General features: G+C 42.9%; 1 protein-coding gene and 1 pseudogene across 1 annotated transcript in view; one reads left to right on the top strand and one right to left on the bottom strand.

Moving 5' to 3' along the window:
- Positions 1-2,252, bottom strand: part of LSM14A (LSM14A, mRNA processing body assembly factor) — a 53,816-nt gene extending 51,564 nt beyond the window's left edge. The window contains 1 exon segment of the mRNA NM_001315798.1: positions 2,132-2,252. Within this exon segment, the coding sequence (NP_001302727.1) occupies positions 2,132-2,252 (121 nt within the window).
- The window catches only part of LOC110255282, a 29,754-nt pseudogene continuing 9,355 nt past the window's right edge, over positions 4,754-25,152 (top strand).

Genomic DNA, 25,152 nt, shown 5'->3' with positions numbered 1-25,152 from the left:
AGCTGTTGATGGAAGTTGTAGAGGGTGGGAGGCTTCTGGTATGTTGGCAACGCCTGTCTTGCCCTGGGTGGTAGTAACAAGGATCTGTTTAAAACTATTTCATTTTTAGAAAGAAAAAATAAAAAGAAAAAGAAATCATTTTTATCTACCTATCTTTCCAATATGTGTGGTTATATTTCACAATTAGGAAAAAAAAAGACTTCCCAGAGGGGGAAAAAAGTTAACAGCCCAAAGAGAATTTTAAAACTGTTTAAGAGAATAGATTTGGTACCACCAATTTTTGCAAACACAAATTCCCAATTTCTGTTACACATTAAAAAATTATATTTAAGAAAAAAGGATATATTATGTATGTGGGATTAAATATCAAAGCCATAAGTACAGAATTAAATTCAATGATTAAAAAAAATATTTCCATTGCTATACTCACGTAACATTTATCAAGTCATGATAAAAGGAACAAATTATGCTTGGCATATAAATTTAACTATTACAGACTAATAAAATGTAACTGACTCTAGAAGCTGTTCCAAAGACAATTTTTAAAAATGTGGATCATTATCAAAATACAGTTTTTAGGTTCTTGCATAAAAGAGTGCATTTAAAATGATTTTTCTTTAAAAAGGCCGAAATAAATACATTAGAAATCTTAAAAACATATGGATTTTTTTCTTTGTCAGGAGTAAAGATACTACAGCCACCTAATTCATTGATAAGTCATTAAAGTAGCAAGACATCTTAAAATTCAGATTAGGTAAAACAAGCTTTAAAAAGCTATTAAACCACTTTAATGAGAAATACTGCTTTCAACCTGTATATGGCTCTCAACAAGAACTTCAGAAGGCCTTTTTTTCATAATTTCACAAAGCCTTAAAATTAGCATACGGGGTGTGTGTGTGGGGAAATTAAGGTAAAATAATTTAAGACTCCTTACCCAGATATGCTCATTCCAACACAAGTGCTATTAAAAAGGATCTACCAGAGCATCCAAAAAAAGTCCTTAAATACTTGTGGGATACCGTGAAATGACTCAACTATTGTCAAAGATTAATCCCTTTTTTTTTAAACAAATAGATTTAGAAAATGTTCTTCCTATCTCTGGACCTCTGTCCCTATCATGCTATTCATTCTATACCTCTAGTAGATGTGCTGCGAAAATTACCTTAGTTTTATTCCTTCCCTCTCCTCAGTGTTTCAAAAACTTGCAAGATTTCTTTCAAGATCAGGTGCTAAGGTTTATTTTCTTCCTAGTTTCCTGGCTGAGCAAAGGCCCGTCACATACGAACGGAAACAAAACCCACACAGACTGTGGTGATGCTAAATACTTTAGAGAGTACACCTTACTCCTACACCCCAGAACTCTGTCCCAGGGAGCCTCCCCGGGAGTCAGTCAGAGCCCACTGATCATTCAGATCTGCCTTGAGAACACTGATCCTGGATCAAACTTGAACCCTTCTCCCCACTGGGATTCCAGAAACAAGGCCGAAGCGAGAGCAGCAAACATTTTTAAAGAGATGGTTGCACAACAGGCTTGGAGAAGGATTCCGGTTTAACAGGTAAATACCACACATGAGACAAGTGGGATGTGATCTGCTCGAAGGTACCAATGGCATTTCGAGACCGTCTACGTCTCTGAGGGAACCCAAAGTTTGGGCATATTACTTACAGTTCGCCTGAGGAATATGCAACGGAATTGAAATTAAGAACTGAGAAAATGGGTGCCGGGGAATCAACAAATCAGCACTTTAAACTCGGGCTCGGCGGAAAAATTCTTTGACTACTCAGGCTTTGTTTGGTGGGAAGACGACAGAACCACCGAATTTCGGAGTTGGAAGACACGTATCTCCGTGTTCTCCAGCCCGTTCTCGGACTTGAGGCCGCCCCGCCTGCCCCGCTCCCGGTTCTTAGTCCCCGGATCGAAGGCGCAGACCTCCGGGTGGAAGCCTGGGAGCCCGGGGGAGGCTGAGGCCCGGCCCGCGACGCCGGGGCCCGGAGGGAGAAAAGGGAGCGGCCTCCGGGAGGACGGCGGAGAGGGGAGGGGGGGAGCGAGGAGGTCGCGGCCGAGAGCCAGGCGCAGCCCCGAGGGCCCATTCCGGCCCGGCCCCCCACACCGAGGCCCGCCCCGGCGTACCTTTGGCGAGAGCTACTGTAGAGTTCTCGGTGTCGATAGTGTAGAGGATGCCCTCGTAGCGGATCTCCGCCTTGGAGATAAGGCTGATCTTGCTGCCGATGTAAGGGGTGCCCCCGCTCATGGCGCCGCCGCCGCCCCGGGCCGCTCGCAGAGAGGCAGATCCCACGCCGCTGGGGTCGCTCCGTACGCCCACTTGCTCGGTCGGCGCCTACAGCAGTCTCCTCAGACCCAACATGGCGGCGGCGCCGGCTCCGCTACCCTCCCCCAGCCTCCCGCCCTCAAGCCGCGGCGGCGGCGGCGGCGGCGGCGGCGGCCGCGCGCGGCATGCTGGGCCTGGGAGGCCGAGCTCTCGCGAGACTCGGCCGGCTGCGGACGGCTCCGGACTTCTCCCCGACAGCCGTAGTGCCGGCTACGCAGCTTGGCCTGATCTCGCGCTGCGGCGCTCTCGCGCTGCGGTTTCCCCGCGGCCCGAGAGGAGGTTCAGGGAGAAGACAGGTGTCCGGATACGGCAGGACACTGTGGGCTGGAATGGAGGCACGCGCGACCTTCTTGACCTCAGCCGCAGTCTCTGCGATTTCCAGACCCCTTGTATCTTGTCCTGAAACCCGTGTCGTCTCTGCAAAGGCGGACCCCCCTGCCCGGAAAGTTGCCTAACCCTATCCCGCCTCCAAGCTCCTGGTGAGCCCCTTAAGACCGGTCATTTTCCCTTTGAAGCAACTGCGCCCCTCATAGATCTTTCATGGCCCTATTACAGCATCTGTCATTCACTGAGTCTCTCCTCTTCTCTCCTTCACTTCTTCTGGAGGTGGGATTCTGTCCAGCACTTTCAGATGGTCTCATCTAGGTTCATGGCTTTCAATGTCATGGCACACAGACCAATCTCAGGTATTTGTTTGCAGTTTTGATCAGTTCTGTGAACTCCGGATTCATGTAAGCTATAGCCTTGTCAACAACAACAACAACAAAGCACAACAACAATAAAGGTTGAGAATTGTGTTTTATTCCGGGAGTTTGCTGAGGACTTAAGCCTGGGGGACAAGCTCTCAGCTCTGAGGGACTGTTCCCAAGAGGAAAGAGAGGAGCCAGGATATATAGGAAATTTGCAAAAACAAACATAGCCCCCAAACCAACCACCACCAACAAAAACCCAGGTAGTCTAATATGAAAAGATTACTCTTAAAGAAAAAATAGATAGCTCGAGTTAATGAATTTAGTACTTTTCTCTTTGTATGATAAGTCACAGGAGTCTGGGCTCCTTGAAATTCTTCCTTTGATATGCAACTTAACTGTCTAGGGCTAGTCAACTCTTTTTCTCCATCCTGAATCCCCTCAGGGTGCACAGTTGGGGGTGGCTACAGTGGCTGAGGGATTGTTGGCTGCAAAGTCCTTTGTTTACTTAGATGGCAGGCTACATACACAGCCTCTTCAACTCTCCAGTTGAATGTCTAGTTGGCATATATGTGTCTGAAGCCATACTCCGGATTTCCCCTCTAAAACTAACTTTTCCCCTCTTTACCATTGAAGCAGCTGATACTGTTTACTCTACCATTCCTCCATATCAATGATGGGACTTCTCTCTCACCCTCATGGCTGTTCTGATTGCAAAATCTTGTCCATTTTATGTATGGAATGTATCCTGAATCTGATCACTTCTCACCATCTCCACCCGTCCCTACAACAAGCCACCCTTACTCTGGCCAGGATCATTCCAACAGCCTCCTAAAATATCCCTCTACCCCTGCCCTTGTCCCCAGTATTTATTCTCAACACAGCAACCAGAGGGATCTTGTTAAAAATCTAAGGCAGATCATATCCCCCCTCTATGCAATACGCCTCTCCCCAGTGATCTCATATCACACAGAATGAAAGCCAGACTCCTTATGCTGGCTTATAAAGACATACATGATTTAGTCCCTTGTTCCCTTGCTTCACCCTCCTGTTCTCGCCACCGCTTTTTCACCCAGGACTTTCCTCATTCGGATCTCTACTCACATATCATCTCCAGAGATGACTTTCCTTACTGTCATGTTTAAAATAATGTCACCTGCATCACTCTACATACTCTTTAAAAACTTTTATTTATTTTAGATGACACTTTATTTTTTTATTATTTATTAATTTTGTCTTTTTTAGGGCTGCACCCACAGCATATGGAGGTTCCCAGGTTAAGGGTCGAATCGGAGCTGCAGCTGCCAGCCTATACCACAGCCATAGCAACACGGAATCTGAGCCATGTCTGTGATCTACACCACAGCTCATGGCAACGCCAGATCCTTAACCCACTGAGTGAGGCCAGGGATCAAACCTGCAGCCTCATGGTTCCTAGTTGGGTTCATTAACTGTTGAGCCATGACAGGAACTCCTAAAAAAAATTTTTTTTGTAGTTGATTTATAATGTTCTGTCAATTTCTGCACTCTACAGACCATACTCTTACTCTGCTTGCTTTTTCTTCATGGCATTTATCTCTCTCCAGTATGTCTATTATTTGTGTGTGTCTGTCTCCCTCACTAGAATGTAAAAGTTTTGAGGTAGGGACACTATTTTGATCACTGCTGTGTGATCAGAGCCTAGAACAGAGCAGTAAGTTGGATGAAACTGGATGAAGGCAGACCACAGGTAGGATGTCTGGTGAGCTGACTGGAGAAATGGTGAGCAGCCTGGCAACACGGAGAGGGGGAGGCAGGAGGGAAGACTAGAAACTGTGTTGGGCCTGCTGCACAATAGCTTCAAAGAAAGGCTATGAAATACCTGCTTTGGTACGAGGTTCCTGCCAGAAAGCTGAACTCTTATTTCTGTTCTTTCCTCTCCCTCCAGGCCTGGAACTCACTTATCTTCTTATACTCCCTGAGTGAGCTCATCCTTTTCCATATATAAGCTGACTCCCAAATTGGCATCTGCATTCCAGATCTTCCAGGCTCACACTAACTCCTTACTTACTCGATGCAGTTGCTTGGGCATCCCACAAGCACTTCCAGCTCAACATGTCTTGCATCTACTCCCCTCCTTCCCTATAGTAAACCTATTCTTTATCTGTGTTCCTTGTCCCTATCACTCACTCAGGACTCACTTAGGTGTCCAGTCTGGAAACCAGAGTTCTTATCTGGCTATACCTAATTAATCACCAGTTTTGCTGATTCTCCTTTCTAGTTTGCAATTCATGGCTTCCTGCAGCCTAGGGCACCAGGAACTATACAAAATGCAGCTTATCAGTGTGGTATTCATAAAAATAGTGTATTATGCATGTGAGTCTCTAACTTATGTGCTAGAAAAAGGTTGAGAACTACAACACCTTTCACTACCATTGCTTCCAAAAACCCAAATCCCATGTTGTTTCCCTGCTTAAGAGGCATCACTGGCTTTTGGTAGCCTACCAGGAAAAAAAAAAAAAAGAAGCAAATCCAGCCCCACCTCTCATTGAGTGTTTTCAGCAATAGAAGCTCTAGAATTTCTACATTGGAGGGGTTTAGGAGAGGCAATCAGGTTGGAAAAGGAAATGAGGTTGGGAGGCATGTCATGTCCAAGCTATATTTCTGGCTGCTACACTGGTAGGTTTTTTTTGTTGTTGTTGTTTGTTTTCCCCTTACATTCATGTTTGTTTGGTGAGGTTAGAGAGTGGGTGATGGAGAATATGGGGGAAACTACGCTTCTGCCCCTATAGTCATTTGGTGTGGCCACAGTTATTCATTGTAACTCCCTGCATACTCTCTACAGGCCTTAGGCTATGGCCACACTGAATTCCTTTCTTCTCAGAACGTATGTATCACTATGCCACCTCTAATTTCTTTTTTCCTTTTTTTTTTTCTTTTTAGGGCCAAACCCACGGCACATGGAAGTTCCCTGGGCTAGGGGTCAAATCAGAGCAGCAGGGTTATGTCACAGCCACAGCAATGCCAGATCCAAACTGCATCTGGGACCTGCACCACAGCTTACAGCAATGCCAGATCCTTAACCTACTGAGCAAGGACAGGGATCAAACCTGAATCCTCATGGATTCATGGTTCTTAACCTGGTGAGCCACAGTGGGAACTCCCACCTCTAATCACTTATCTCCTGTTTGATATGATAGAGATAGCCTATCTCCACATGACAGGCAAGATTCAAAGTCACCCTCACAGTTCAGACAAAAATTAGAATAGATCAAAACCTAAGTGTAAGAGTTAAAACTGTAAAACTCTTAGAAGAAAACATTGGGATAAATCTTCTTAACCTGGATTAGACAATGTTTTCTTAGATATGCAGCAAAAAGCTCAAACAACCAGAGTTCCCTTGTGGCTCAGCAGGTTAAGGATCCTGCAGTGGGTGAGATTGTTGCCTTGGTGTGAGTTCAATCCCTGGCCTGGGAACTTCCACATGCCAAGGGTGTGGCCCCAAAAAACACACTTTTGTGCTTCAAAGGACATTATCAAGAAGGTGAAAAATCATAAATCTGATAAAAGATCCAGAATATATCAAGAATATACAAAGAACTCTTATAACTAACAAATCACCCAATTTAAAAATGCATATGTGTACAGACATTTCTCCAAAGAAGATATACAAATGGCCAAAGAAGCACAGAAAAAAGATGCTTAAAATCATTAGGGACAGAATTCCTGTTGTGGCTCAGAATTCCTAGTGTGACTAGTATCCCTGAGGATGTGGGTTCCATCCCTGGCCTTGCTCAGTGGTTTAAGGATCCAGTGTTGTCACGAGTTGTGGTGTAAGTTACAGACATGGCTCAGATCTGGCGTTGCTGTGGCTGCGGCATAGGCCAGCAGCCATAGCTCCAATTGGAACCTAGCCTAGGAACTTCCATATGTAGCAGGTGCAGCCCTAAAAAGCAAAAAAAAGGACAATAACAATCCTGGAAGGATGTGGAAAAAGCAAAATGCTCATACATTGCTAGTGGGAATATAAAATAATGCAGCCTGTTTGTAAAACTGTTTTCTATTTGTTTGTTTTTTTATTTGTTTTTGCTTTTAAGGGCCGTATATGGAGGCTAGGGGTTGAATCGGAGCTGTTGCTGCTGCCTACACCACAGCCACAGCAATGCCAGATCTGAGCCATGTCTGTGACCTACACCACAGCTCATGGCAACACTGGATCCTTAACTTCCTGAGCAAGGCCAGGGATCAAACCTGCAACCTCATGGTTCCTAGTTGGATTTGTTTCTGCTGCACCATGACAGGAACTCCAAAAAACAGTTTGATAGTTACTAAAAAAGCTGAACATAAGAGTTCCTGCAGTGGTACAGAGGGTTAATGATCCTGTGTTGTCTCTGTGGCTGCACAGGTTTGTTCTCCTGCTTGGTGCAGTTTTTTTTCTCTCTGTGTTAGGAAATGTGCTCTGGTTATCTATTGCTGTAAAACAAACCATGCTGAAATCCGATAATTTAAAATAATTACCACCGTTCTCTTGTGGTGCAGTAGGTTAAGGATACAACATTGTCACTGCTGTGATGCGAGTTTGATCCCTGGCCTGGAACATATTGTGGGTGTGGCCTAAATAAATAATAAAACCATTACCATTTTGTTATATCTCACAATTTTTAGAATGAGTCATGTCTAGGTAATTCTTTTCCATGTAGCATCATCAAGGTTCCTTTGTTGGCCACTTGCCTGTTCTAGTGGGTCCAAGATGACTTTATTCACATGATCTGTAGGAACAGCTAGAAGGTTGGGACTTATATGATACTGTGAAGCCAGCTTACCAGCTTGGAGTGTCAACTGTCTTACTTGTGTCAGTGTTATTTTGAGTCTCTCTTAACTAGCAAATCCATTTCCTAAATGATGCAAAAAGAAGGGCAACTGATTGGGTCAGTTATTTTACATATATCAGAAGAGCTGCATCTTACATAGGATTGAGTTCTAAACTCCGCATGTGTGTCAGTAGATGCTTCTCAGAAGTAGTACTGAGACAGGAGTGAAAGAGGTTTATTGGTGATAATAACCTGCGTGAGGTAAAAGGGAGAAGAAGCAGGATTGAGTAGGTAGAGTTTGCAGATATGACAAGGTCTCTGCCAACCTAAAAGGAGATGGAGCAAAGATTATTTTTTTTTAAAAAGGGTATTAAATCACTTATTGCTTGCACATGGTAATTCATGATGCACAAACTTCACGCCCATCTATAATTTTATCTGGTACTGTAATTCAATTTTACTATATTATGTAGGATGTGCCAATGATCATATTAATAACCAGAAAATTCCATCACTTTGCTTGGGTGGCCCTCCTTTTAATGGTGAACTCTAGGTCGCACTACAGTAACTGTCAGTTCAACCATACCAAGGTTTCTGGAGACCTTGGCTTCTCCACCCAAGCAGTTTTAAATCAAATTCAAATGGAATCTGGGATCACCTGAAGGAATTCTAACTTCACACTCTTGGGGTAATTTATCAAAATGGCTTCAGAGTAGACTAACTTTACACAGCACATTTTAAAAAAGTCACATTTATTCAGTGTCATGATCAGACTATTACATTTAGCAATCAACAGCATGGGTGCAAAAAAAACCCTACATTAAAATCCTTGGTTGGGGTGCTTTACACTTTCCACAGATCAGAAACAAAAATAACCTGTTATACAATGAGTCACAAATACAGTGTTCAAGTTGTTTTTTCTTCCCCCATATGAGTATTGTCTAAAACATGTCTTTTTTGTGGCAGCTAGGCTCTGCCACCACTGTGTTTGGCTGAGTTCACAAGTCTGTTGTAACCTGTAGCTTCCCCATCATATCTCTGGCTCTCCTCTCCTGCTAAGTTTTGTTTCCTGGCAATAATAATTAAAACCTTCTGCCAATGCCATAGCTACTGCTGCTGTTGGGGCCACCATAGCCACCTTGGTCTCATGGTTTGGCAAAGTATTGGCCTCTATCACCACAGAGGCCAGAGCTTCTGCCTCCAAAGTTTCCTCCTTTCATGGGTGCACAATTTGAAGATTGATTATTGTAAATTGCCATGATCACTGTAGCTTCTGCCACCTCCAAAATTGCTCCCATCATTACCAAATCCACTATAGCCATTGCCACTGCCACCATAGCCACCATTTGAGACTGAGGTCGTGAGGGACCCAGATACCAAGCCTTCCAGAGGCTTTAAGTTTTGTCACGTATGCCACTGTGGAGAAGGTGGATGGGGCCATGAATGCAAGGCCACACAAGGGGGATGAAAGAGTTGTGGAACCAAAGCAGGCTGTCTCAAGAGAAGATTCTCAGGGACCTGGTGCTTACTTAGCTGAGAAGATTTTTGTTGGTCGCATTGAAGAAGACACTGAAGAACATCATCTAAGAGATTATTTTGAACGGTATGGGAAAACTGAAGTGACTGAAATCATGACTGACTGAGGCAGTATCAAAAAAGAGAGGCTTTGCTTTGGTAACCTTTGATGAACATGACTCTGTAGACGAGATTGTCCTTCGGAAATACCTCACTGTCAATGGTCACAACTGTGAAGTAAGTAAAGCCTTATTCAAGCAAGAGATGGCTAGTGCTTCATCCAGCCAAAGAGGTCTAAGTGCTTCTGGAAACTTTGGTGGTGGTCATGCAGGTGGTTTTGGTGGAAATGACAGTTTTTGTCACAGAAGAAACTTGAGTGGTTGAGGTGGCTTTGGTGGCAGTCATGGTGGTAGTGCTGGATATGCTTCATTTATATTATTAAGTGCATGTAGTTTGATTTTTTTTTTTTTTTTTGTCTTTTTGCTATTTCTTGGGCCGCTCCAGCGGCATATGGAGGTTCCCAGGCTAGGGGTCCAATTGGAGCTGTAGCCACCGGCCTACACCAGAGCCACAGCAACTCGGGATCCGAGCCTTGTCTGCAACCTACACCACAGATCACGGCAACCCACTGAGCAAGGGCAGGGACCGAACCTGCAACCTCATGGTTCCTAGTCGGATTCGTTAACCACTGCGCCACAATGGGAACTCATTTTTTTTTTTTGAATTGTTTCTTTCTGCTGATGAAGCAACCCTTTTATCACTGTGAAATGTCTTTCTGTCAGGTCCTTTACCTGATACGAACAGAGCTATAACTGCTTTCTCAGGACTAGTGTTGCTTGGCATATCTTAATCCTTCTACTTCCACCTATTTGTATCCTTGTATTTATAATGTGTGCTTTATAATAGCATATGAATAAATGTCATGTTTATATTCAGTTTGGCAAGTCCTAACTTTTACTTGGAACATTTAATCCGTTTATATTTAATATAATTACTGATATGATTGGGGTGAAGTTTGCCATCTTGCTATTTGTTTTCTATTGCTTTACCTGTTATGTATTTTTTCTTTCTGCTTTCTTTGGTATTAATCAAATAATTTTTATTATTCCATTTTTTCCTCCTCTGTTGAAATTTTAGCTCTAACTTTTTGTAATTGTATTCGTAGTTTCCCTAGAGATTATAAAATGCATCCATAACTTACTATTGTCTAGATTGAATTAGCCTTTTACCTCTTTATAAACAATGACCTTAAAACAACATAATTCTGGGAGTTCCCACTCAGCAGTAATGAACCTGACTAATATCCATGAGGATGCAGGTTGAATCCCTGGCATTACTCAGTGGGTTAAAGGATCTGGTGTTACTTTGAGCTGTGGTATAGGTCACAGACATGGTTCAGATCTGGCATTGCTGTGGCTGTGGCATAGGTCAGTGGCTAGAGCTCCAGTTGAACCCCTAGCCTGGGAATTTCCATATTCCATATGCTGTGGGAGTGGCCCCCCCAAAAAAGGACAAAAAAAATTCTATTTACATCCTCTCTTTGTGTTGTTATTGTCATATATTTTACTTCTACAAATAAGCCCTGTAAAACATTATTGCTTTTGCTTTAAAGAGCCAATATATTTTAAAATATAATGTTAAAAATTGCCTTTTATGACAATGACTAGCCAGTCTTATAGTTATTCCCCCAAATATGATGAGTCTTTTACTCTGGCTTGAATTAAGATTTTCTCTTTATGATTTTCAGAAGTTTGCCTACGATGTCTTAAGCTGTGGTCTTATTTATGTTTTTTCTTGCTGCCTTGGGGTTTCCTGCACTTATTGGATATATGGATTGATATCTTTCATCAATTTTGGAAAATTTCCAATAACTGACTCTTTTATTTCTTCTGCCCCACCTTCTCTCCTTTTTTCTTCTTGTAGGTCTCAAATTACATGTTACACCTTTTCATATTATCCTACATGTCCTCATGCTCTGTTGTATTTTCTTTGTTTCATTTTGGGTAATTTCTTTTGGGCTGTTTTTTATTTCACACATCCTTTCTTCTGCTGGTCCCAATCAAATATTCATCCAATTCAATGTTATCTTTTTCAGTTCTAGAATATCCATTTGGATCTTTTTAAGAAAGTGTATTTTTCTCTTGAAAATGTGCCTCTTTTTATCTACTCTGTCCATCTTATACTCTCTAGAATTTCATTCCTCTAGACTAAATTTTGTGATATCTGTAAACATAAATTTGATCTTGTACTTTATCCCTTTTTTCTCTGTCTTTACAGTGAAGTGGTGGTCTGCTGTGACTTTTTACATCCTTATTAGATATGGAATTTGGAAGACTTTGGGGCCGTATTTATATCCGTTAGGAATATGTCCATTATACCCTCACAACCAGTTTTTCCTCCAGTGTTGGGATAAACTGCTAGTCCTTCAGTTAAATAGCATATGATACTTTTGACTTGCATTTAAAGGCTGTTTTGTTTTGTTTCGCTTTTTAGGCTGCACTCACGGCATATGGAGGTTCCCAGGCTAGGGGCTGTAGCTGCTGGCCTATGCCACAGCCACAGCAAGGCCACACCACAGCTCAGGGCAATGCCAGATCCCCAGCCCACTGAGCGAGGCCAGGGATCAAACCCACGTCCTCACAGATACTAGTCAGGTTCCTTTCTGCTGAGCCACAATGGGAACTCCAAGGCTATGTTTTTTTGGAAAATATGTGCCTCAAACACCAGAATCACTCTCAGTGCAGTGCGATGCTTATTCTATAAGGGATACACTGAATTTGAAACTAAATAATGGTGCTGTGGAGGATGTCCTCCGGCCAGTATTTGCTCTGGGTGCATGTATACTGAGTGGCATTGTTACTAATTTCTGACTCTCTCACTCTCTCTTTTCAGAGAGTTAAGTGTACAGATGAACTTCATTTTATTTTTTATTTTTCTTTTTATAGCCACACCTGTGGCATATGGAAGTTCCCAGGCTAGGGGAGGAATCGGAGCTGCAGCTGCCGGCCTATGCCGCAGCCACAGCAACGTCAGATCTGAGCCACATCTTCAACCTATACCACAGCTTGCAGCAACGCAGGACTCTTAACCCACTGAGGAAGGCCGGGGATTGAAACTGTATCCTCAGGGAGACTATGTTGGGTTCCTAACCCTCTGAGCCACAACAGGAACTTCTATTTTTTTTAATTAAAATTTTTTTTTTTTTTGCTGCACCCTCACCATGTGGAAGTTCCTGGGCCAGGGATCAAACCCACACCTCAGTTGCAACCTACTGCGAAGCTGCAGCAGTGCTGAATCCTTAACCCAATATACCACAGGGGAACTGCTCATAACATTACTGTTTCAATTAACAGTAGCCCTCTGAGTTATATATCCTCCATGACCCAATGTGAAGAGTGGCAAAATCAAGTCCAAATCTGTCTGTAACCATCTGCCTCCTAAGTGTATGCAGTGAGAGTACATATGGTAAATCATTTTAGAAACTTAATAGCACTCTATAGTTAGCTGTATATTCTTACCATTACTCAAATATTTGTTCAATGACTTTAACAATAAACAATAGAAATGGATAAGAAGTGGGTCTGATTAGAAAATACTATCTTTCCAAAATAATGGAAATTAATCTATAATGAGCTTACCTGAGGAAAATCTTTTTAAAATGCAAATCTGAGAGCTCTCTTGTGGTGCAGAGGATTAAGGATTTGGTGTTGTAACTGCATAGGCTTGGGTGGCTGCTGTGGCTCAGATTCAGTCTCCTGCCTGGGAACTTCCACAGGCCCTGGGCTCAGCCCAAAAAAGAAAAAAATGCAAATCTGATGATGCTAGACCCAGTCCAGAAGTCCCCAGCCCCAAACCTTCTATGGCTTCTCATTGCTCTATAGTCTTAGAATAGCCTGGGGTATGTTGTTTACAAAATCCCACTTCATTCTCCCATCTCATTGTCCCCCCATCTCTCCGCTTCCCACCTTTGTCCTCCACTCCAGAAGCCCTGTTAAATTATATTAGACTCTCCTCCTTGAGCCTTCCCATTGCAGGTCTTAGCGTCTAATAGCACTTCAGTCCAGGAGCTTTCTCTCTGCTGTGCTGGGACTATGCCTTTTGGGAGAGTAGCTCCTCTCACACCATCCTATACAACCCGTACTAAAGCTCTTGTGTTAAGCACATTGTGTTGAAATTGCCTATTTAATTATGTACTTTCTACACCAGTCTGTAAGTTGTGCTAAGAGCTGAGACTATATATATCTTTCTACCATTGCATTCTTAGCACCAACTCAGGGCCTTGCACAGAGTAGACATGCAAAATATTTCTGCCAGATGAATTGATAGATATAAAAATTTTTTTGGTATTTTTTGAATTTCAACAAAGATTCTCACAGTAGGAGGTGATTTTTTTTAAATTAGAAGATAAATAAGAAACTACTTCTAGTTCTGAAGATTCTATTTTAATACAAGAAGGCTTAAAATGAGTTGTGTGGGACATCCATTACTGCACCTATGTTCTATGTTTGGTTTTTATAGTAAAATGTGTTGCCCCAAATCCAAGCATTTTAATTCATTTCTTGTTGTGTACTAAGTTAACATGCAAATTTCAATTGCCAGTTGAGTAGTTCTATATGGCAGACACCCATGGCTTTCTCATTCACCCCATCTGGGCCTCCAGTGTGGTCTAATTATCCTGGAAAGCCAAGATGTGTTAGAGCTGAGCTTGATTACTCTAATGGCACACAATGTTTTTACAAATCTCCCAATTTCCTGAATAATTATCATTATCATATGTATGTCTTTAGCCAAAAGCTTAATTGGAAAATTCCAGAATGAAACAATGCTACACGAGGAAAAAAAACCTTCCAGTCATTTTTTTTTTAAAGAAAACTTTTAAAAAAACAATCAAAGTACCACTAATACATGCATAAGGTTAAACCATGGATTCATGCAGAAAGGCTTATAATACGTAGCAATTATCCTAGTCTACTTTTCCCCAGCCATGGACCTGTGGAGGCAGCCATTTTTAACTCTTTCAGCTGTTTCTCTGGGGTGTTATCTTTGTCTCTAAATAATATGCTTAAATCACCAATTCTTGATTCCTCTATTGTAGACATTTTTTATTAATTTCCAGCTATGATAAATGAAGATTTATCTCACAAGGCGAGTATTTAGAGGTATTTTAAAGTTCTTTTCCATTCCTGAGTTGCTTTTATTTCCTCTGTGCAAGTCAGAGGTCCAGGCTGTATGCTTTATAAGGAGAACCTGTGATGTTCCAGTAGTGCCCCTTTTGATTACATGTAGCCTTTGTAGTACTGGCAGTTCTATAGCTTAAAGATGCCCCTTGCCTCTTGGCTATGGTTTTGTTTGCTTATCTTAGAGTGAGCTTTACATGTTGGAGGATTTCATCAAGGTCTGGTGACCATGGGAGCACATACAAGAAGGAGACCACACAAGTTCTCTGGTGGCTTTCCGGTTAAGGATCCGGCATTGTCACTGCTAGGGCTTGGGTTGTATCTCTGGCCAGAAACTTCCGCATGCCATGGTACGGCAAACAAAGAAACAAACAAAACAAAACCTAAAAAAAAAAGAGGAGATCATAAATCATCTCTGTGATGGGGACTTTGTGTTTATAGAGGACTTTTTCTTTCCTTTTTTTTTTTAAGGGCTGCACCTGCAACATATGGAAGTTTCCAGGCTAGGGGTCAAATCAGAGCTGCAGTTGTTGGCCTACACCACAGCCACAGCCAAGCCAGATCCAAGTCGCATCTGCAACCTACACTGCAGCTTGCAGCAGTGCTAGATCCTTAACCCACTGAGCAAGGCCAGGGATTGAACCTGCATCCTCACGGATACTAGTAGGGTTCTTAACCTGCTGAGCCATAACAGGAACTCCTGTAGAGGACTTTCTGACTAAGAGACTTCACTTAGACTGATCAGGTGGGAAGCCATTCTTAGAAAAAAATTGTTTTTGGTCTTTTTTAGGGCTGCACCTGCGGCATATGGAGATTCCCAAGCTAGGGGTTAAATGGAGCTACAGCCACCGGCCTACTCCATAGCCACAGCAACGCCAGATCTGAGCCATGTCTGCAACCTACACTACAGCTCTGGCAACACCAGATCCTTAACCTACTGAGCTAGGCCAGGGATTGAACCTGCGTCCTTATGGATACTAGTCAGATTCGTTTTGGCTGAGCTGTGACAGAACTCCTTAAAAAAATTCTTAAGTTAATTTTATTTTTAAAAACTTTTAAATTTACTTTTATATGATTTTATTTATTTATTTATTTACTGTCTTTTTGCCTTTTCTAGGGCCACTTCCCAGGCTAGGGGTTTAATCGGAGCTGTTGCCCCCAGCCTACGGCACAGCCACAACAACTCGGGATCCGAGCCGCATCTGCAACCTACACCACAGCTCATGGCAATGCCGGATCCTTAACCCACTGATTGAGGCCAGGGATCTAACCCGCAACCTCATGGTTCCTAGTCGGATTCGTTAACCACTGCGCCATGACGGGAACTCCACAATTTTATTTATTTTTTGTCTTTTCTTCTAGGGCTGTACCTGTGGCACATGGAGGTTCCCAGGCCGGGGGTCCAACTGGAGCTGTAGTTGCTAGCCTATGCCACAGCCACAGCCACTCCAGATCTGAGCCACATCCTCGACCCACACCGCAGCGCACATCACCCATCGAGTGAGGCCAGGGACTAAACCTGGGTCCTCATGGATACTAATTGGGCTTGTTAACCACTGAGCCAGGATAGGAACTCCACTTTCTTACAATTTTAAAAGGTTTCTTCCCACTTACAGTTACTACAAAATATTGACTATCTTCCCCGTGTTGTGCAGTACATCCTTGAGCCTATCTTGCCTCCAATAGTTTGTGTCTCCCACTCCCTGACCCCTAGGTTGCCCCCACCCATAGTAACCACTAGCTTGTTCTCTGTACCTTCGAGTCTGCTTCTTTTTTGTTGTATTCACTAGTTGGTTCTATTTCTTATTTTTTAGATCCCGCATATAAGTGATAGCGTATAGTATTTGTCTAGGAAGCCACTCTTTAGGTGTTTAACTGGAACTCCTTTAGCTGACAGATTGTGGAAGTGTTGAGGCATTCAATTTCTTTTTAGAGAGGAACTCCTGCAGTTTTTCTGAGGCGGTGCCTGTCAGGCCACCAAATGGCAGCGAGGTGAAGGGGGAGGGGAGAGGAGGGGAGTAAGATCCAGCCCTGTGTCTTACTCCTACCCTTTGCTGTACTGGGCACCACACATAAGCCACTTGGGGGCCTGGGGGTGATTTGTTCCCTGTTTGACTGCTGTTCTCCTTCCCACTCTCCTCCAAGGGCATTCAGTCCTTGACCTCCTGTACTTGGCTTCATCAGTTACTTCTACTCTCTATTTTTTGTATTTGTGGTAAAATACACGTAATATAAAATTTACCATTTTTCTCTTCATTTTTGCTTTTTTTTTTGGCTGCCCCATGGCATATGGAATTCTGGGGCCAGGACTGGGGTAACACCGGATCCCCAAACTGCTGTGCCAGGGTGGGGATTGAACCTATGTCCTAGTGCTCCAGAGATGCTGCCGTCCTGTTATGCCACAGCTGGAGCTCCTATGTTTGCTTTTTTTTTTTTTTTTTCTTTTTGCTTTTGAGGGCCGTGTCCATGAGATATGGAGGTTCCCAGCTAGGCGCTGAATCGGAGCTATAGCTGCTGGCCTACGCCACAGCCACAGCAACACAGGATCCAGGCCATGTCTGTGAACTATACCACAGCTCACGGCAATACCACAGTGGAAATGAATCCGACTAGTAACCATGAGGTTTCGGGTTCAATCCCTGGACTCACTCAGAGGGTTAAGGCATTGCTGTGTTTGCTTTTTGAGTTACGTATTTTTAAAGAATTGAAATAGAGTTGATTTACAATTTTGTAGGTATATAGCAAAGCTATATATCTATTATATATGTTATATATCTATATATATGTTCTTTTTCAGATTCTTTCCCATTATAGGTGATTATAAGATATTAATGTACTTCTCTGTGCCAAACAATAGGACCTTGTTCATCTATTTATTACTTATTCATGTAATTTATTCCTCCCTTTTCTGATTTATTCCATCCTTATTCATCTATTTATTCCTTATTTATCTAATTTAGTCCTCCCCCCTTTCCCCTTTGGTAACCATAAGTTAGTTTTCTATGTCTGTAAGTCAGTTTCTGTTCTGCGAATAAGTTCTTTTATTTCATTTTTTTATTCCACATGTAAGTGATACCATATGATATTTGTCTTTGATTTCTCTTTTCATCATTTTTAAGTGCGCGGTTCAGGGGCATTAACTACATTTACATCGTTATGTAACCATCGCTACCACCTGCTTTTGTCAAAGCTTTTTCATCCCTTCAAATTGAAATGCTATAGCTATTAAACAAGACCTCCTCATTCCCTCCCCGCCCAGCCACCAGCATTCTACTTTCTATCTCTATGCATTTGACTGCTCTAGATACTCACATGAGTGGAATCATACACTATCGGCTCTTTGTGTTTACATCATCAATAAATCTGTTGAAGTGTTTTTTCTTTTTTTCTGCTTTTTAGGTCCACACTCCCACACATGGAGGTTCCCAGGCTAGGGGTCGAATCAGAGCTGTAGCTGCCAGCCTACGCCACAGCCACAGCAATGCCAGATCTGAGTCACGTCTTCGACCTTCACCACAGCTCATGACAATGCCAGATCCTTAACCCACTGAGTGAGGCCAGGGATCGAACCTGTGTCCTTATGGATACTAGATTTGTTTCCTCTGAGCCACGATGGGAACTCCAGTAAATCTGTTGAAATTTCGTATCTCTTGGTGGTTTCCCACCTCTTGCAGATTTGCTCCTTATGCCTTTTTTAGTCTTGTTTTAGTGAGGTATTGGGAGGGCATGGAGATAAAATTGTGGGGTTAAACAGTCTTCTTTAACTGGGAGTTCAATCTTTTTTGTTTTTCGTTTCTTTTTTTTCTTTTTTTCTTTTTTTCTTTTTTTTTTTTTTGTCTTTTTAGGGTCGCACCTGCAGCACATGGAAGTTCCTAGGCTAGGGGTTGAATCAGAATTGCAGCTGCTGGCCTATGCCACAGCCACAGCAATGTGGGATCTGAGCCACATCTGAGACCTCTGTCGTAGCTTGCGGCAACACCGGATCCTTAACCCACTGAGTGAGGCCAGGGAGAGAACCCAAATCCTCATGGATACTAGTCGGGCTCTTAACTTGATGAGCCACAACAGGAACTCCAGGGGTTCGCTAATTTTGAAAAGGGAGTGTTCTAACAAGAGGACAGATACTGTATGATTCCATTTGTACATGGTACCTAGAATAGTCAAGTTCATAGAGACAGAAAGTAGAATGGTGGTTACCAGAGCTTGGGGGCAGGCAGGGGGAGAAGGGAGTGTCATTGTTTCATGGGTATGGAGTTTCAGTTTGGGATGATGGATGGAAAGATGCTGGGGATGGATGATGATTATGGTTGTACGACAATGCAAATATACTTAATGCCACCTAAAAATGACGAAACCTGTTGATTTTGTGTTATATATATTTTAGCACAATCAAAACCTTTGAAAAGAAAGGGTTTATCTTCACCATATATGATTTTCTACAATTAAGTGTCTAAAGAAAAGCAGCTCCTTTGAATTGCTATGGAAGGTGGGGTTTTAATTTTGGAAATGACAGTATCTTGTATTGGACTGACTTATCTGTTGATAAGAATTATTAACCCTGGACCAGAAAATTCCTTTAAATGAAGGCACTGGTGAGCAATCTAAAGCAGGCAAGATTTAAAGGGAACATGAGTCTTGTCAGAAAGGAAGGAAACTGGGTTAGTTCCAATTTATCAGGCCTTTCCTCCAAAGGCACTTCCATTTTTCAGCAACACATGACATATGGTAGAATAGAACTAAAATAGAAAGTGGTGGTCTTACTAGCTGAAGAGGCTGAGGTTAGATTTTCAGGGCTGCCAAAACAGCTGGAAATTGATGGGGCCATCCCAGGAAGGAGGGAGTCATAGAAACTACAAAATTTTCATATAAATTCCCCTAACATCCCTGGCTGACTTTTTCTTTCTTTTTTTCTATTTGACCACAACTAGGGTATATGGAAGTTCCCAGCTAGGGATCAAACCTGCACCACAGCAGCAATCAGAGCCTCTGTAGTGACAGGGCCAGATCCTTAACCCCTTGAGCTGCAAGAGAACTCCATCCCTGGCTGACTTCCAGCAGGAACATGCACAGGGCAAGACGTCAGGGAACCCAGCTGAAGGTTTGAGCTGGAATTTTAGGTGGAAATTTCTGTACTAGTTTGAGGTTGAAGCCTTGACAAATAAGAGGGGCTTGTTGAACTCCTAAAACGTTCTATTGAAACCCAAAAGGGCCACATGTTACAAGTAAGCCCAGGATTAAGGATTATCAAAACCATCCATGGGATATACTTAATAGCAGACTGGACCTGCAGAACACAGGAGAGTCAACCTGAAAACCGGTTGGTAGAAATTATTCAAATGAAGTGTAGAGGTGAAATGAAAAAGATGAATAGGCTCAGGGACCTCCGGAACAATATCAAGTTGTTTAGTATATGTGTATTTGGAGTCCTAAAAGGAAAGAAGGAAAAGAATGGGGGTAGGAAAAATATATTAAAGACCAGTGGTCTGGAAATTCTCAAATTCAGTGAGATACATGAACCCACAGGTCCAAAATTCAAAAGAGAATCTAGAGCAAAGCTTCAGAGCTGCTCTTGAACTTTCTTTCTGAACTGCATGTGCAGATGTAAAGTTTGCAGAGAGCAGAGACTTAGTCTCCGAGGGCAGCTACACAATGGGACATGAAGTTAAAATCCAATGACTTCTAGGTCTACTGTGAGCCCGATGCAGAGGAATTGTAGAGGGTCAATCCCTCTCTCAGTACAAGAGCACAACAGACCAGGAAACAATGACATTGGCTAATTCCTGCATCTGCAGGCTCTGTAAGTGTCTCCCTCCAAGATGTCAGGGCCAGGGCTACAGTGAGTGAAGGTAAGCACCTAGGGTGCAAAATTTAAGGAGGTACCCTTTCTCTCTCTTTTTTCCTTTTCGGCCTTGCCTGAGGCATATCGAAATTCCTGGGCCAGGGATTGAATTTGAACCATTGCAACGCCCGCCCAATCCTTAACCCACTGTGCTAGTCCGGGATCAACCCTGCCACTACAGAGACAACAGGGGCTTCTTAACCTGCTGCGTCACAGTGGAAACTCCTAAGGAGGGACTCATTCTCAACATACAATTCCAATAGAGAGAGGGCTCCAGCACACTGCCACACCATCGTAGCATTAGGAATCATGATCCAAAGAACAGACTTTGCATCTGTGGAAGGATAATGAATAGCACATCAATTCCTGTTAACAAAGCATTTTATCATTTGATCTTCCTATGACTTCAAGTGCAATAGAACAGAGAATCATGCTCTTCTCTCTTTATACTGGGAAAATCAAGGGCCAGAGAGGGTGACGGTTGTGACCTCAAGTGGACAATGGTTGAGTCAGGACTTGCACTCAAGTTTTTTCAGGCCGACCTTTCCACAGAAAAGAAAATCATGGACATGGAGAACAGACTTGTGGTTGCCGAGGGGGAGGGCGAGGGTGTGGGATGGACTGGGAATCTGGGATTAATAGATGCAAACTATTGCCTTTGGAATGGATAAGCAATGAGATCCTGCTGTATAGCACTGGGAACTATATCTACTGACTTATGATGGAGCCTGATGATGTGAGAAAAAAGAATGTATACATGTATGTGTGGCTGGATCACCTTGCTATATAGTAGAAAATTGACAGAACACTGTAAACCAGCTATAATGGAAAAAAAAATCATTAAAATAAAATTTAAAAGAGGTCTTTTCAGTCCAAACCTCAGCTCTTTCTATTACGGCACCCAGCTAGAAAAGAAAGCAATCTACTCAATAACTGATTCGGCTCTGCATCTTTGTGTGCAAAATTCCTGTTTTTGCTCTAATGCACATCTTGATGGATTCTGCATTCTGATAGTTGACCCGAGTTACTGAGGCTATAAGTAAATAATGATAAGTAACAGGAATAACTATTGGCAAATGAAAATGATAGAGTAACTAATCAATGTGTTATTGCAAAACACTTTCATAAAAATTCCCTTTCTCTGGAGAGTCAAAGCATTACAGAAAGAAACAAATTACAATGGGACAACTCTTAGAGTTTATAGGAAATAGTTTTAGGGCAAGAGTAAAAAAATTGAGCAGAATAATGAAAAGAACAGTAAATTACATAGCAGTTATATGTTGCACTATTACAGCAATTATGTAAATCATGTAGAAGTAATTCTTAAATTGGGGTGTTACCGCATGCCTTACCAAAGCTATTACATTATTGAAAGTGATATTTATGTAATACCCATCACTTACCTCTAAAAAATATTAAAAGTTAGGGATATTTCATGGGGGAATTTTTTTTTTTTTTTTTGGCTTTTTAGGGCTGCATTCATAGCATATGGAGATTCCCAGGTTAGGGGTCTAATTGGAGTTACAGCTGCCGGCCTATGCCACGGCCACAGCAACTCCAGATCCGAGTCGCGTCTGTGACCTACACCACAGCTCACGGCAACACCGGATCCTTAACCAATTGAGCCAGGGATCAAACCCGCAACTCATGGTTCCTAGTCGGGTTCGTTAACCACTGAGCCACGATGGGAACTCCCCTAAAATCTATTTTTTTGCACATTTTTTATTAAAGTATATTTGCTTTAGAGTGTTTTGACAGCCATAAAATTAAATAAAAAATAAACAAATAAAGAATTGCTCATCTTTCTAGATGAGCATTGCTTCAAAGATCTGGGCCCCATATTGTGGTTATTTAGTTACTTGGAATTCCAAACTGTATTGTGCATGAGTGAACCCCAGTGTTGGCCGGATGGCAACCCCCTAGAGTATCTTCTGGTTCTGGAGTGTGCTGGGTAAGGGAAATGTGCCTTCAGGCCCTGTGTTGACCAGAGGCAATGGTGGCAGCAGGGATGGCAGAAGTCATGGAGATGGTGGTGGTGGTGTGTTCAATGAATGAGAGGGAGAGACAGAGAAACCTCTAGAGGTCTTAAGCCTGTCCCAGGGGATTTTTTTGTTCAAATATCAAGAGATTCAATGAAATTATTTAGATAAACTAGAAAGAAAAGGCATTCCAGAGGCGGAGGGTGGGAAGAATGAAGGACTGGTCAGTCGGTATTGATGTTGAAAGGCCGAGCCCTAAGCCTGAGGCTTGTTGCCAGGCTGAGTGGCTGCAGCCAGGGAGGCCGGGAACTGCTACAGGTTGTTCCTGATTCTTCCAGGAGCAAGCTTGCAGATTCTCTTCACAGGTGAATTCCTGTGGGGACCAGTTCACCCTGACTGGGGCTGGTTTTTTTTTTTTTTTTTTTTGGCAACCCCGTGGCATATGGAGTTGCCAGGCCAGTGATCAGATCTGAGCTGCAGTTGCAACCTAAGCCATAGATACGGCAACACCAGATCCTTAACCCAATGTACCAGGCTGGGGATCAGACCTGCATCCCAGTGCTCCCAAGACACGGCTGATCCCATTGCACCACAGTGGAAACTCCAGTAGACAAATTTTTAAACTTCCTTCTATTGTTAGTTATTGTCATCACACAGGCTGCTTCTTGTATTATGGAGCAGGGGCAAATCACAAATGGTGACCACGTACCATATGCCGAAATGTTTAAAAACTACCATTCAAGCAATAAATAGTTAAATACAATGTTTTATTTTTTCTCTCTCTGGATACCTTCAAGCTGACCGGGAAGGCCAGATTTCTAGGACTCAGAGTTCCATGTCAGAGCATGGTGAAAGGGGAGACCCAGGCCCGACTATGGCCGGGTTCCCCTCTTCTTCTCATTCTCAGCTCTTTCCGACAGTGTGAAGTCCCCATCCGTGTGGTCAAATCTGTCCACATTCCCTGAACAGATGTTTGGGGACCACCTTGAGGTCACACTCAAGCCTAGGGAAATGCAGACTGAGCGGCAATATGCCTCCAATGGTGGATGTGGAAAGAGACACCCACTGAGGCCCCACTTGGAAATGAGCTCGAGGCAGTTTGAGTCGTTGGCCACTAAGGAGTGGATTAGAACAGGGGTCAGCAATCCATGGCTCTTGGGCCGAATGTGGGCACTCTTCTCGTTTTTATAAATATAATGATATTGGAATAGAGCCATGCTTATTAATTTATGTATTATCTCTGGCTGCTTTCTTGTTACAATGGCAAAGATGAGTAGCTGTGACAGAGATCAAATGGCCTGCAAAGGCTAAAATATTTACTCTCTGGCCCTATAAAGAAAGGGTTTGCTAACCTCTGGTCTAGAAAGGGGAGTGGCCAAGCTCCAGTGGAGCCTCCTGGGCTCCAAGCTTGCGAGGTGCAACTGGAAGATGGCCAGAGTGGAGCTGCCTAAATTCCACCCTGTGGGTGGGAGCCCAAACCAAACCTGAATTTGGCGGTGAAGAAACAGCAGACAAATGAAAATTCTGCTAAAACAATAAGCCTGTATTCTTCAAAATGCCCACCTTAAGAAAGATAAAAAAGGGCTAAGGAACTATTCCTGATTAAAGAAGACTAAAGAGGAGTTCCCATTGTGGCTCACTGGTAATGAACCCGACTAGTATCCATGAAGACACGGATTCTCACTCAGTGGGTAAAAGGATCTGGCATTGGCATGAGCTGAGATGTAGGTTGAAGAACAGACTCAGATCCCGAGTTGCTGTGGCTGTGGCTGTGACCAGTGGCTACAGCTCTGATTCTACCCCTGGCCTGGGAACTTTTAAATGCTGAGGTGCGGCCCTAAAAAGATGGGGGGAAAAAAAAAAAGACTAACAAGACAGACAAGGAGGGATTTCCTGTCGTGGCTCAATGGTTAACGAATCCGACTAGGAACCATGAGGTTTCGGGTTCGATCCCTGGCCTTGCTCAGTGGGTTAAGGATCTGGCTTGCTGTGAGCTGTGGTGTAGGTCGCAGAGGTGGCTCGGATCCCACGTTGTTGTGGATCTGGCATAGGCCCATGGCTACAACTCTGATTCGACCCCTAGCCTGGGAACCTCCATATATTGCAGGAGCGGCCCTAGAAAAGGCAAAAAGACAAACACACACACACACACACAAAAAAAAAGACAGACAAGGAAAAGCAGTGAGATGACTAAAAGACTGGATCTGGGACCAGGGAAAAACGTCCTATAAAGAACAGTAGTGGGACAACTAGTGAAATTTTCATAGGTCTATTAATTAGTTAATAACATTGTATTCATAATAATTAATCGAGAAATATACTATAATTATGCTTGCAGATGTTTTGTTTTTAGGAAATGCATAATAAAGTAAGAATAAAGGGATAGGATGGCTGCAACTTTCAAATAATAATGATAATAAAAATACATACGTATGTAGAGAGAGAAAAAAATAACAAAGCAAATGCGGCAAAATGTTAACAATTGATCAATCCCTGTGAAGTCTTCCCAGGAGTTCTTTACAGTCTTTCTGGAACTTTTCCATACGTTCCAAATTATTTCACAATAAAAATGAAACAGTAAAATGTGGGGACAAGGCATCTCCTTTCCCCTCCTCAGCACTGCATCTCCTCCCTCCCTGCAGCATTATACGCACCATAATTCCACAAATGATAACAAATAAAAAGGGGAGTTCCCACTGCAGCATAACAGGATCATTGGCATCTTGGGAGTGCTGGGATGCAGGTACAAACCCCAGCCCCAGCCGGGCACAGTGAGTTAAGGATCTGGCATTGCCTCAGTTGTGGCTTAGGTCTGTGGCTGGTGGCTGTGGCT

The sequence above is a fragment of the Sus scrofa genome, chromosome 6 (assembly GCF_000003025.6).
Source record: "Sus scrofa isolate TJ Tabasco breed Duroc chromosome 6, Sscrofa11.1, whole genome shotgun sequence".
Classification (NCBI taxonomy): domain Eukaryota; kingdom Metazoa; phylum Chordata; class Mammalia; order Artiodactyla; family Suidae; genus Sus; species Sus scrofa.
Note: the sequence above shows the minus strand (reverse complement) of the source record. Positions and strands in the feature narration are given on the sequence as shown.